Source organism: Xenopus laevis, chromosome 1S (genome assembly GCF_017654675.1).
Source record: "Xenopus laevis strain J_2021 chromosome 1S, Xenopus_laevis_v10.1, whole genome shotgun sequence".
NCBI classification, from domain to species: domain Eukaryota; kingdom Metazoa; phylum Chordata; class Amphibia; order Anura; family Pipidae; genus Xenopus; species Xenopus laevis.
This window is the reverse complement of record NC_054372.1, coordinates 127,996,921-128,011,504: the sequence shown is the minus strand read 5'-3', so window position 1 is coordinate 128,011,504 and position 14,584 is coordinate 127,996,921. Positions and strand designations below refer to the sequence as shown.

The 14,584-nt window shown below is 37.6% G+C and overlaps 1 protein-coding gene across 1 annotated transcript in view; it reads left to right on the top strand.

The window, feature by feature from the left end:
- Nucleotides 1–14,584, top strand: part of sema4d.S (semaphorin 4D S homeolog) — a 74,018-nt gene that overhangs the window by 33,175 nt on the left and 26,259 nt on the right. The window contains exons 2-3 of the mRNA XM_018243885.2: nucleotides 1,216–1,286; nucleotides 11,280–11,571. Coding sequence (XP_018099374.1) covers nucleotides 11,469–11,571 — 103 coding nt within the window. The 5' untranslated portion in view covers nucleotides 1,216–1,286; nucleotides 11,280–11,468. The remainder of the gene's footprint in view (nucleotides 1–1,215; nucleotides 1,287–11,279; nucleotides 11,572–14,584) is intronic.

Here is a 14,584-nt window from a genome sequence, read left to right as displayed (position 1 = left end):
TGACTGAAACCCATTGAACAAAGATATCTGTTGGGATTGTCCCGGGAGGAAATCATACAAAGGACCTGTACATTCATGGCTAGCTAAAAGGAACTGTTAAGTATAAAAAAAAAAACAGAGTAAATAGGCTGTGCAAAATAAAAATGTTTCTAATATAGTTCGCCCTAATATAGTTCGCCTGAACTGAATGCTAAGGATTAATTGCAAACTCACTGAACAGTTATGTCCCATGTGCCCCCCTTAAAGTCGCTGACTAACTCAAGAGTTAGAGAGCTGAAAAGCAGGAAGTAGTGTTCTGGCTATTATGTTACACATCCAGTCACTCCAGCCTTTATACATTACATTTTTGTATAACTGACTATATTAGCAACATTTTTGTATTTTGCACAGCCTATCTATTTACCTAGTTTTTATTTTTATACTGAACTGTTCCATTAAGACAAGATGTAGGAAATGTGGCAGATACAGAAAGTATTCTAATACTTCTTGCAGTCTTTACTGGCTTATTTGCATATGCACAGCATTGTGATCATGTGAGCACAGTTATACAAAATGTAAAATGAATACAAAATGACATGGGTGTATTATATTACAGATGCTTACATTTCCTAGTGAAGTGTGTATAACACAGAAGTTAGTCAAACACCTAATAAAAGGTATCATATAAGTATATATATATGTCCAACAAATGATCTGAACAGGAATTTTTTTTCTTTGGCAACTAGTCAATTTGTCAACCTGGGCTACTTGTTTCACTTTGGCAAAGCCATTTAGAGACAAAACACATAAATATCTTTACAAATCATTCTACAGGCTGGCACGTAAACAGCCACAAATAAAGAAGAACATCAATAAAAACAGGTTGCTCTTTATTCCATATAGATACCTTGTTTTTTAGCATCAGCAGGCTCTGAGTGAGTTCTGTATCCTAGATGCATTGACAGGCTCTCAGTCCAGAAAAGGATTAGATCAAAGAAAACAAGTCGTTTAGGACAAATATTTAGGACTTTTAGGAATGTCATGCTGCTGTTACAAATTGAACTTTCAGCCTGCTGGTTATTTTTTTTTGGCTTCACCCCAGGGCATGTAGCAGGGTACTGTCAATTTTATCTGACCATTAGCAAATATGGCACCAAACATACAAGTATGCTGGACTGTACTCTAGTGTTTAGATGACATTGCACTTACTAACGTTTTGTTTCCCTTTATTTTCAGAGTTTACTGGGGCACAGAAATGAGGTACAATCCTGACTCAAGAAGACAAAATTGAACAAGTAAATGAGCAGGTTGGTTACCACTGTTATTGTATTCTTAAAAACTGTCAAAATAGTAGCATGGATTGGTCCTCCTGTTATTTGATACATGCAGCTCACAGAGCTGTTCTCTACATATGTTATCTTTAAGGAATAGGCCTGCTATACTCAGTTTGTGGTTTAACTCTCATTATCTGCAACAGTTTTCAGTTGTTCAGTTTCGTGAGGGAAGCACCAAAGTTTTAAACAGCACTGCACAATTCAAGGTGTACATATCAAATATACAAATTACATAAACTGAATATACAGTCTTAGGGCAAGGCCAGACGTGGCGTTTTTGCGGCATTTTTACGTTGCGTTTTTAAAAAAGAACAGCCAGGCGTAAATACACCACTGAAACAACATGCGTTTTTCAGCACGTAGGATTCTTTTCCCAACATGCACTTCTCATTGTTCTCATTGAGAATTTGGACGCCATATTTAAAATACGCTGCGTATTTACGCAAAGTGTGGTTTCAAAGTGCAGATCCCATAGAGTCAATTGATTTGGTAGTTTCTTGACGTATTGGCGTTTCTGCTAAAAAATGCCAATGCTGGCGTCCTGTGGCGGATTTCAGCTTGCAAGCGCCCTGTGTGAATTGCCATAGTGCGTTTTCCATTAGTTTCAGTGGTAGTGTAGTTTATGCATATTTATGCCTGGCTGTTCTTTTTTTAAAAACGCCACGTCTGGCCTTGCCCTTATAGAGTAGGTAAATAAGACCATGCTCCCTAGAGCTTACAATTTAAATAACATTAACATTTTCAGCACAGATATACCTTGAATAAATTCTGTGTGCAGCTGCAGCCATCTTTTTAGAATAGTAGATACAATGTTGTGCCTGTCATTTAAATCAACTGCTTTAAATAGGAATCATTACAAAAACAGGCCCCGCCCCCTGTTTTTCAATTAGAGTGTAAGAAGCCTGGAGGCATTCATGATGAGCTGCTATTGGTAGTTACCCTTGTGAGCCACTGGGTGTTTCTAATAAGAATTAGCATGGGACTGGCTAGATATGGGATGACTTTGATGTAATTGGCCAGCTTAAATATATTGCAATATATGGACAAACAAATCCCTGTTTTGTTTAAAGGGTAAGGCATTTTTCTGCAGCAGTATCCACAAAATGTTTCTGTCTTAAATATATTAATAATGGTTTGAGTGCAGAGGACTCTTATATTTGTTTCTAATAAGTGACACTAACCAGACTTCTAGTCCTGAAAATAGCAGGACTGTAAGGACTGACAAAGATTTGCTGCTTGACACTTCGTAAATGTCAGCAACAGTTATCTAGTATTAGTGTGCAGCATCCTAATCTATAAAGAAAAGCATAAGGAGGCACACGTATAAAAGTTTATAAACGTAAACATACCATAAAAAAGATATTAACATGGCTTTATACTACCTTAGCATGTGGTTCCAGCGATGTTTTAAACACTTAAGGTGTTCAGACGCACAAATAATATTTTACTTAGTTTCGTATGATATTCAGTGCATCTACGGTTGGATACGAGCCAACCGATATTGGCAGAAGACTTGGATTTTGGTCGATCGAGTGGGCCTGAAAATTTTGATCAGCAGTCTTTTTTTTTTTTTTTTTTTTTTAATATTTCCTGTACAAGTGTCATACAGATTATCAGAACAGTATTCATACATTATAATTGAATTTACATTCTGAAATATCTGTGATTATCTGTACATTTATTTATGTTCTGTTTATTCCTTATATGTTTTGTTTTTCTAACTTGTTATTAAAGAACTTTATGAACAGCCGCCTTCGAAGGCACTCGAACATTGGCCACTGTTAGTGCTGAATCTTCCGGTACAGGTAGAATTCAGATGTTTCTACCTGTATATCTGACAAATCGTTCGTATTGAAACCATAGATCTTTCCTGTGACACACACAGTTTTGGCTCATGAAATTACCAGAATTGTTTTTTGCAGCCCCTGGTAAAAAAAAAAGCTGCACAAAGCTGAGGACAAATGCTTCTTCAGGCTAATGGAATATGGTGAGATTTGTCACCTGTCTTTAAATCTGTGCTACTGCGGGTGACCAATTTATCAGAAATGCTTTCCCATCTGTAATTTACTTTATTGCCATGGCCCCTAAGGGTCTCATCACAGTACTGTACAACTTGTGCTCAATAACAGTACTGTCTTTCTGTTATAGAGCAAAAGTTTGTTTGTATTAAAAAGGGCTCTATAGGAGAAGACATTGCCATACGTTGCAGCTTTATAGATAGCAGGTTCATATAATCTCAAACCTTAATAGTGTTTCCATTTCTATTCATAGTTTAAGTCTGTAAATGATGGGTTGTGTTACAATTCAGTTTAAATGTTGCATTTAGTAGAGATCAGTAAATACCTTTAGAATCCTTTGTGGGCTTTAAGGGTTTTTTTTTTTTTTGCTGCACTTCCTTTTCATTTTATATACTTTTATGTTCTGGCTGCTGTCCCCTGCACTTCTTCAGCATGTAGTAATAGTCCGCAAACCACAATGTTTTTAGAAGGGACAGAAGCCTGAGATATAAAATGTATGTATAAAACCCAGCTCAAAAAATGAAATGCCTTCCCGCCGGCAAGAATTGGAACCACCGGTGGGATGGCATACAAATCGAAACTTCGGGCGATTTGGGAAATCCGAAGCAATTCGTATGCCATCCCACCGGGTATTCGTATTCTTGCTGGCTGGAAGGCATTTCAGGGAGATTAGTCGATCCCAGGAGAGAAGATTTGTCGCTGGGCAACTAATCTCCCCATCTGCCACCACCCTTAGCCTGCAAGTTCATTTGTATTGATATCCCAAGTACTGGTCTGCATGGCACAAGCATGCATTTTAGTGTAGCTATTAGCAATGTGCTTGGTCTTTCATCAACACAGCACAACATGTGGATGACTAGCATTGTGTGACTTCACTTTGTGTGACACATTCTGATTAATAAATTAAAGCAGGAATAAATGACTACGGTAATATGAAACCAGAACCCACTTTATATTCAAAGTACTGGGAAATGCACTCCCTATGCTTACGTCTGGCAATGCGAGTGCCTGATCTAGGCATTCAGTTACTCATTCTTTGAATGGCCACTGTTTATATGCACCACCGTGGCCTGATACAGCCCTTCTAAAATCTGCCTGATGGCTATGTAGCTCATCCCCGAACAGATAACAGTAGGACACATCATCTTTTCACCACCCTACATGGACCTCATGGTTTGTTTGTGTGCGCCATGAATCCTACGATCCCGGGGGGGGGGGGGGTGGCCATTATTTTTTAAAATGACAATTTTCTATTCATGATTAAACTACTACCACTACTAATAAAGTATGTTTTAAATGGTTTATTTACATGAAACAGGGTTTTACATATGAGCTGTTTTATGCAATATATTTTTATAGAGACCTACATTGTTTGGGGGTATAGTTTTCCTTTAATTAGGCCTGTGTTAAAGGAGTAGTTCACCTTTACATTAACTTTTAATATGTTATAGAAAGGCCAAAACGAAGCAACTTTTCAATTGGTTTTCATTTTTTATTTTATGTAGTTTTTTAATTATTTGCCTTCTTCTGACTCTTTCCAGCTTTCAAATGGGGGTCACTGACCCCATCTAAAAAACAAATGCTCTGCAAAGCTACAAATGTATTGTTATGCTACATTTTATTACTAATCTTTCTATTCAGGCCTCTCCTATTCATATTCCAATCTCTTATTCAAAACAATGCATGACTGCTAGGGTCATTTGCACCCTAGCAACCAGATTGCTGAAATTGCTGGTGAATAAAAAGCTAAATAACGGAAAAAAACTAATAATAAAAAATTAAAAACAATTGCAAATTGTCTCAGAATATCACCCTCTACATCATACTAAAAGTTAACATAAAGGCAAACAACCCCTTTAAAACCGAGATGTTCCAGTACTGGAAAATGTGTAAATAAGAGTCTCAGTGAGATGCAGGAGGTAGCACATTTTGTTATTGTGTGTTTTTCTCTTACTATATGCAGCATTCAGCCTTTCTAGTATTTCTGCAGATTTCTAATGAATGCAATGCCTGCTTTGGGATTTTTTATTTTAACATTATGTGGGTCTTGTTCCTGTTTCGTGGGTTCTGTTTGGTGGGTGCATCCACGGGACGTTTCTATGCCATACCACAGACTGACTGTAACCCAACCTGTGGGTCTGCCTTTCTGTTTTTTGTGAGGCTTAAGGCTGTTGAATTCTGAAAAATAGGATGTTCATTTTAGATTATATTTATATTTAGTTTTTAAGCACCTCAATAGTTAAGCTTGCAAAGTACTCTGAACTGCCATATGAAAAAATTATAGCTGCTAAAGGTGTAGCATTTACTTTCATTTGCTTGTGTCTGGGTAAGTTTTGGCTTTTCCTAAACTAAAAATGCATGTGATGTCAAACAGAACACATTCTTTAAGACTCCTAAGGTCTTACTCTAAGGTGTTGGACGATCACTGTGGATAGTTTAAGCAATCTAAAGAATTCACAAGCAATCAACCTTGGGAAGTGTTCCAGTGTTGGACTGGGACGCGGGACACCGGGAAAAAAACCGTTGCCCCAGCCCTGATGGCCCAAACCTTTCGTGGAAGTGGGTTCCGACTTTCCTCCCTGGCCCACTGTGCAGCTGAAGGTAGGTGCGCGTGGGGGATGCGGCTCAGGGAGGGGGACCAGAGGGAGCTTTGCGCCTGGGGTAGGTGGCTTTAGGTGGGGGTGGGTGGCCTTAGGTGGGGTTCCCCCCCCCCCGAGTCTGATGCTGCAATGTTATCACTTGGGAAAACTTACCCCCGTAAGACATTATGGGGGAATGTAATAAAAGTCGGTAACGGAAAAACTATTGGCAATGTAAAAAGTTATGCCTTTGCGCCAACAAATTTGGCTTTGCACGAATTTAATATAGCTTTTAAGAACCCGTAAACTGTTTAGCGACCACTTCCGACAGTGGAAGACCGTTTGTGAATTTTATAGTTTGTGCCAATGCGCAGTAAATGTAATAAAACTTCTTACTGAAAAAATCCTTATGTTTGCTCTAAAAGATTACGACACCTTCAAGCACTTCTTAAGAGTGCGCAATTAAAATTTGCAATGCGTAATTAAAATTCACAATGCAATAACAGTTAATGGAACAATATTACATTGCGAGATGTGGATTTTTAGTCTTATTGGTGCGAATTGTTTTTCTCTTTGCGACTTTAATTACATTCCGCCTTTAGTGAACCAATATGCCCTGTTTGTGGTAGACCTGAAATTGATCTGTGAAAGAGTTAGTGCCAGCCTTTATTGTGTTCATTTGGTTGCAGTGATAGGATTTAAAAGCATGATTTAGGAGAATAAGTGGGACATTTAGGAGTGAGATGTCTGATGGAGAGAGCTTTTGTTTTAATAAGAGTCGTTTTAAAAGACTATAGTGTATCTGATGCATCTATTTTTATATTAATAGATGAAGTTGCGACAAAACATTTATGTTTACATTTTCTTTCCCTGCTTGGATGTGAATAAGTGATGAGCACCAAAAAGCTACTTAGGAGCTGAAAGGTTTCCTAGCAACCAGCGCCATGAGAGATGGCAGGCAGATTTAGGCGGCCTTTGTGTGCTAGTGCTTGTTGGTATCCGAGTGCAATTGTTCACTAAATAGAATGATCAATGTGCTGCCAAATGGATGCTGGGGAAATGTGAGAAACTGACCTACTCACTACCACAGAACAAAGATGGGTTCTCCCAGTTAGCATTTAATATGCATCAAATATATTTGATTCTGCCACATACTTGAAATACTTTAGATGTTCCTGCTGTATCTTCTCTCTCAATTTAAGAGCTGGCTAAAAAGTGTAATTATGTAGGATAGAGCCGGTAACCATTCTGTTATAATGAGTTGAGAGCTCAGCACATTTGAGGGGATATTTTGCAAAGAGACGAATCCTGGTTCAGCAACTCTGCTGACAGACAGACAGGAATTTGTGATAAAAAAAAAAAGATGTTATGCATGAGCCTGAACATGTTTGAAATGTAGTTCTGCGAGCCAGCAAGTAAAAAACACACTGTTCCAATTGCCACAATAAAGAAGTGAAACTAGAAATTAAATTTGTCTCGAAGAAACAAGTGTTTTGTGATCCTAACTTACACGAAAGGCTGCCTGCACTTTACTGGGGGCAGCAAGACGCTGCTTCTCCTAGCTTGAAGAGCTTAGTTTCTTTTTATCTGGAATTTATACCCTTCTAGTGTAGAAAGTGCAGTTGCAAATGGGGGGGGGGGGGGGTGACATCAGGTCTGCTGCAAACCCAAAAGCGCTAGTGCCTGCTAAATGTCTTGTATCCTTTTACACTTATGTTATTTACTGAATTTCCACTTTAATGCGGGCCATATGTGGATTCATTTTCTATCTCTGCCTTGTTTTTCTGCTTGTCACATATCAACAGGTCAGAAAAATCTCTCATCGCTTTTACTTGTGTTGATTCATAAGAAAGAGAGAAATGCTTTCTGCCTTTTTTCATATCCAGAGGCAATTCTGCCAGGAGGCGAAGTAAGAACCTTACCTCGGGCAGATCAATTGGTTTTGAATTATTTGCCTTCTTCTGATTCTTTCCAGCTTTAAAATGGGGGGTCACTGACCCCTTTAAAAAACAAATGCTATGTAAGGGCACACACCTATTGCTACTGTTACTTTTAATACTCATCTTCATGTCCAGGCCCCTTCCTATTCATATTCCAGTCTGTGAAGTTTATCAACCAGTGCAGATTCTGTTTTAAAGGGATTCTGTCATGATTTTTAAAGTGTAGTTTTTATTTGTAAAATACACACTTTACACTGCAAATACTTCCTTCTAGCATGTAAAATTGAATTCCTAACCCAACAAGTGTATTTTTTTAGTTGTAATATTGTTTTGTAGGCAGCCATCTCACATCATTTTGCTTGGTTATGTGCTTTCAGAGTCAGCACAGAATGGAACTGTTTTCAGGCAGGCTATTTATTCTCCAACTCAATCCAATGGGATTTTTTACCCTGCCCAACCCGACATCTGGTCGCCTTTTGAACAGATATCGATCAGGGAAGCCCGTCTGAGGGTCCCACATAAGAGCCAATAAGCTGTTGACTCTGTCTGTCGGCAGCTTTTATCAGCCCGTGTATGGGGGCCTTAAATCTTGTGTGAATTGGCCTCCCTTCTAATAAGTGTTAACACCACATGCATATGTCTCATGTGGACATTATTGACCACAGTAAAACAAAGCTCCTATAAAAGCTTCAGAATTGGGATATATATAACTATTGTAGTAGCCTATTCTGTATATCATACTGTATATAGATATCTTGTGTGCACAGAAATAACACTTTTCTGCCCCTGCCACTTGTGCAAAGAATACTAGACAATACACTACTTGAGAACCTGATCGGTTTCAGATGCTTGGTTACTGAGAAACACCCTGAAGCTCCACATTGGCCTGTTTGCAGCCTGTTTGTCAGGTATGGCTATTTCTGAAGAAACATATAGCACATACAGTAGAGGAAATTCCATACATCATTTTTACAGATCTAGGACATGAATGTTATGTATTTTGTATCGAACATTTGCATTTGGCTCACCAACCTTACTTGCCAGCATTTTTTGTCAATCATTTTTGCCATTTACTTCATTTTTACATTTATGGTTAACATTGCTCTCATGACATTCAGTCTATTAGCTGATTAGATTTCTGTTCTTGTGACTTGTAATTGAGACTGCAGAGACCTAAAATAAAGACTGCATACTGTATTATCCTTTAATTGAATTTGCAATGCATTTAACTTTTTATTTTAATTACATTTATTTTGAAATTATATGAAATTGAATAAATGTCCACTTGTGGTTGGCGATGTTTATTCCTTAGAGAACACTAGCCTTATCCGTGGCAGATTTTTCCTTCTTAAAATGGTCTGTGAGATGAACATTTAGACATCAGATTTTATTTGTTACATTATTTTAGCATTTGCTCATTGCCCCTTTATGGCTTGTTTATCATTCCAATATGCAGCTGTTCTGAATATTTTTAACAAACCCTTTGATAGGAATACCTATTCTCCCTCCCCATTAACCTAGTTACAGTTTTTTATTTATATCTCTGGTGTAAAAGCAAAACTGTGTCAACTTGTTTGTGTAGCCACCTCATCCTTTATTTATATGGCAGCAGCAAGATGCACAGCTGTTTACTATAATTTTACAAATGGGGGTCTTAAAATAAAGTAAGTAGAAAGGGTTACAGAGTAAACGTACATTTGTCATATCCAGACAATGTTGTTCTGTGAGGCTTGAGTACTGTAAGTGCAACACCCTTGGTGCTGGCAACAAAACACATTTTAGTTATCATAATATATGGTCAGCTTCATACATATACAATGGTAAATATATTCCCTTGCTATAATAACCTATATTACCTCTTTTATTCAGATTTTTCTTTGTAGAAATGGTCTTTTTGTGATTAGACAATTTTATTTTCTTTCAGTCTCTATCTATGCAAAAGGATCCAATATAGATCCTGAAGTTAATGCATTTCCTTGACATGTAACATATGGCATTGTGCTTAGCCTTTCCAGGTTGAACAAACTGAATGATTTTACAATCTATACAGTAACCATTGAGAATTAGGAATGGCTAATTATATATTCCTAATACATGTGGAATGAGCAGTATGGTTTAAAATATTTATTTCACAGATAGGTTTACTCTTTCCACATTCTGCTTGGAAGTTTTATTCTGTGTGTTTGTGTGTCTATTTTTCCGTGTGATTGAATGTTTGTCTGAGTTTCATTAAACTATGCTTGTTTTCAGATTCCATACAGAAGTGGTAAAAAAAAATGTGCTTCTGTTCAGGAACAGTTCAAAATATCAAGGGTTGAATATAAGGCAGAAATTGCGGAAAGCCTTGGGCTTGGAAAGTTGGAGGTTTCTTTATTCTTCTAATTATTGCTCGTATTAATTTAATGCAGCAATAGCTGATTTGGGTTCTTCAGACAGATTTAGCATCTTATCTGGCCGTCTATGGGGCCTTCCCACCCGACCAATATCTGGCCAAAAATGCTTTCGATTTTCCCATAAGATCCAGGACCACATTGGCTAAATGATTTTGTCATTGCTCAAGTTGTTGCACCTTTATCGTTTGGCACTATGGTCAATAATTGGATTAAGCCTGATATTGCCCACCTTATCAGGCCATTCCCGGGGAACGATGCGCTAATTCTCGCCAAATGAGAGTTTCTTATAGAATATGGCCCCCTTTACTTGATTGCTAGATATTTGTTGGATATCTCTGTGAAAGACAATATGCTTGGAATATGGCTGTCGCTAAAGCTAAACTTGGCCAAACATGGACAGATTTAAGATGCAAATTTGGGTCCTTTGGACTAATTAGGCAGCTTATCTGCCAGGGTATGGGGACCTCCCTGATCTATATCTAGTTGATTTTTGGCCTGATATCGATTGGGAGGACCCGTCTAAAGGACCGATATCGGCAGCTTTAATCTGCCCGTGTATGGCCACCTTTAGGGGCCGATTCATTAAATTCGAGTGAAGGATTCGAAGTAAAAAAACTTCGAATTTCGAAGTATTTTTTGGGCTACTATCGTTCGATTCGAAGGATTTAACCGTTCGATTGAAGGAATAATCCTTCGATCGTACGATCGCAGAATTTGCGCTAAATCCTTCGATATTCGAAGTCGAAGGATTTCAATTCCTAGTCGAATATCGAGGGTTAATTAACCCTCAATATTCGACCCTTAATTAATCAGCCCCTACGTGTTTGGTCACCTTAAGGCAAAAGATTATACTCTGACTTAATAGTTGCAATTTCTCTCTGTGGAATAATGTTGTCATAATGTCATGGAAATGTTGTGTGTGACAAAATTCTAAGTACATGAATGATTTTACATTGTCTCTGTTAAAATAAAAGTTTTTTGCTATGTAAAGATTCTGTAAACCACATCCTCTTCCTTATTCTTTTTCCCCTTTCAGATGCTGAAGCCTTGAGCACATTGCCCACCAGAGTTTCTTCACATTTGCCCGATAATTTTGACTTCCCGGAGCTAATGGCACTCACATGCTAACAAAGTCTAATCTCTCAACTGTCGCACATCTGCCGGGGGAGCTGTCTCTTCATTCACCAGATGAGAAGCGGAGTTGCAAGTTTCCTTTCAGAGAACAATGCTTTTTGGCATGGCTTTTAATGCTTTCTGTTTGGTCTTGTGTATTGTACTTGGGGCTGCAGAATTTGGACCAGCACCGAGGATCACATGGCACCTTAAAGGTAACAACCTTTTTTTTTTAAATTTTACTTATTGATAGCTGGCACATTATTATATATATTTTAAACTGTGCACCCACCCATTTTCTTTCATACAAAACCTTTCATTTGTATTTCTCAGGTTTTTTTAAATTCATTTGACATAATCCAGAAATGGCTCACCAATGAATGGCATAGAAATGCCAAATGTATTATGGGAATTCAGATTTTTATTATTTTGTCAAACTAGATTTTGTTCAATTGTACTGCAGGTTGTTTCATAATTTAAGATGTACTAGTGGGTCAGTAGAGCACTGCCTGCATTATTGTAGTCTCCCATCATTTTTAGATCTATACATATGGCAGTTGTGTTCAAAATTCTGTTGTTGATATTTAAAATTCCCATGGCGATGCACTAAATGCTCATAGGTACAGACAGCACTAGAGCTGAATGTAACCATTGGCCTTACAAATCCGAGGGTTTTTTGTCATTTAACAAAACTCATTGAACCCATAAAATATACAAAGAGAAGCTGTTGCATTTTGCATTTGTACCTTCTGCCCCACAAGCACAGAGCAGTGTACAAGTAAATGCTCTGAGCAGCATGAGGTAAAGAAGCCATGTGCTCACTGTTTCCATTGCATCACATGGTGGAAAACATGAATACTGCTATATATGCTGTTTCGTATGATTAGTTAAGTTGTGGGATATACAGTTAGGTCCATAAATCTTTGGACAGAGCCAACTTTTTTCTAATTTTGGTTCTGTACATTACCACAATGAATTTTAAATGAAACAACTTAGATGCAGCTGAACTGCAGACTTTCCACTTTAATTCAGTGGGTTGAACAGAAAGATTGCATAAAAATGTGAGGAACTAGCCTTTTTTAAACACAATCACTTAATTTCAGGGGCTCAAAAGCAATTGGACAATTGGCTCAAAGGCTATTAGTAATGAGGAAGGCAAATTATTCAAAAAATATTTAAAAAAAAAGACCAATTGAAAAGTTGCTAAGAATATGCCATTGTATAACATGTTATTGTATTTAATATTTAATGTATGTATTGGAAGACTTGTATGTGTCCCTCCTTATGTTTCCAGTTGCATGTATACCACCCAGTGTCCTTAATCTACCCTAAACCCTTCCCTCTTCTGGGTAAATATCCATTTTCTCTCTGAAGGATTCTGGATAATGGATCCTGTACCTGTACAAAATCAGCCCTATCGACCTTCAATTTTACACAAAGATGTGTGACATTCTCCTGTAAGCCTTCTTGATAAAATGTTGCCACACTATGAAAGGGGTTGTTCACCTTTGAGATAACTTTTAGTATGATGTAGAGAGTGATATTCTGAGACAATTTGCTATTTGTTTTCATTTTTTATTATTTGTGTTTTTTGAGTTGTTTTTTTTTATTCAGCAGCTCTTTAATTTGCATCTTAGCCAATCTGGTAACTAGGGTCCAAATTACCCTAGTAACCATGCGTTGATTTGAATAAGAGACTGGAATATGAGTAGGAGAGGGCCTGAATAGAATGATCAGTAATAAAAAGTAACAATAACAATACATGTAGCCTTACAGAGACTTTGTTTTTTAGAAGGGAGTCAGTGATATATAAATAATGTAAAATAATATAATATAAAAAATAAATAATGAAAACCAATTGAAAAGTTGCTTAGAATTGGCTGTTCTATAACATAATAAAAGTTACCTTAAGGGTCTGGCCACACGAGCCTGGGGAAGGCACACGCGGCACACCGTTTTCCAAAGTCGCCTGAAGTTACCTCGTGAGGCAAATTCGGAAATTGAAGCACAGCGTGTGCCTTGCCCAGGCGATTTTCATATTAACCGGCAGGGGGAAGGCAGTATGCGGAGATTGTCACCCCGAATCTGCTCACTTGGCCAAACCCTAAAGGTGAACCACCTGTTTAAGTTCACTCGGAGTTTCACTTTGCTCCTGCAAACTGTAATTGTGGTACAAATGACAGAATTCTTCCTTTATTTAATCATCACTCTTTCTGGCAGTACCTCTCAGATATATCATGATATATCATGCCTACTTATGTTTGGCAAGAAAAACTATAAAAAATATAATTGCTTGCAAAACTCGTAACTGATCAGGAATATATCCCCTCACACTGGAAATAATACATATAATTAGTAAAGCAGATGCACATCTGTGTCTGCATTATTGTTAAACATCATGCCAAGGGTTTATTTTCCCTTTGCTTTTCAGTTGACTCTATCTGTTTTTAGGCAATTTGTGAATTTTCCTCATGAGCGTGGTTTTTTCTCTATAGTAATTTTACAGCTGCACCCTTAGCTTATACTATTTAGGGACACCCACATCTGTGCTAATTAAAGACTAACAAACGTAAGTGTTGCTGAGTAAGTAGCACCTTTGTGCAATAATTATACGACAGCCAGTGCTTTGAGTTGACTTTTAGTGTTGTGTTAGTGCATAATAATTACATGACAGTGTTTTGAGTTTTTCGTGTTGTGTTATCTTAAGGCAAGCAACATTTCTTTGTTTTGCTGCTGGGCAGCTTGCTAGCAACAATTAGTTATTGACTAAAGGTATCGCAAATAGGACAATGAGCCCTTCATCCATATCTGTGAGTCTCCTGGCATGTCCTTGGGTCTTTACTGCCAGCAGCCTGCCCATTGGCCTTGGACCTGATTACCATTAATCTAGTGTGCATTGTTATTTATTTAACAAAAGGAAAGTCTTTTCCTTAAATATTCCTTTAATTAGGATGTGTTAAAATCACATGCAAGGAAATAAATAATACATGTCTACTACTGAAAGTTACATAATTAAATAGTTTCATAGTTAAATCTGGTTGAAATAATCCAAAAGTCCAGCAAAAACCCAGCATCCATACATACACACACTCACACTTACCCCTCCATACACTCCCATAAACTATATATACCCATATATATATATACTAACTGTAGATTTTAGTTTCACAATAGCCTTGGATATTATGCTTGTCAAAGAAATCATTCAAGCCACTCTTAAAGGCATTA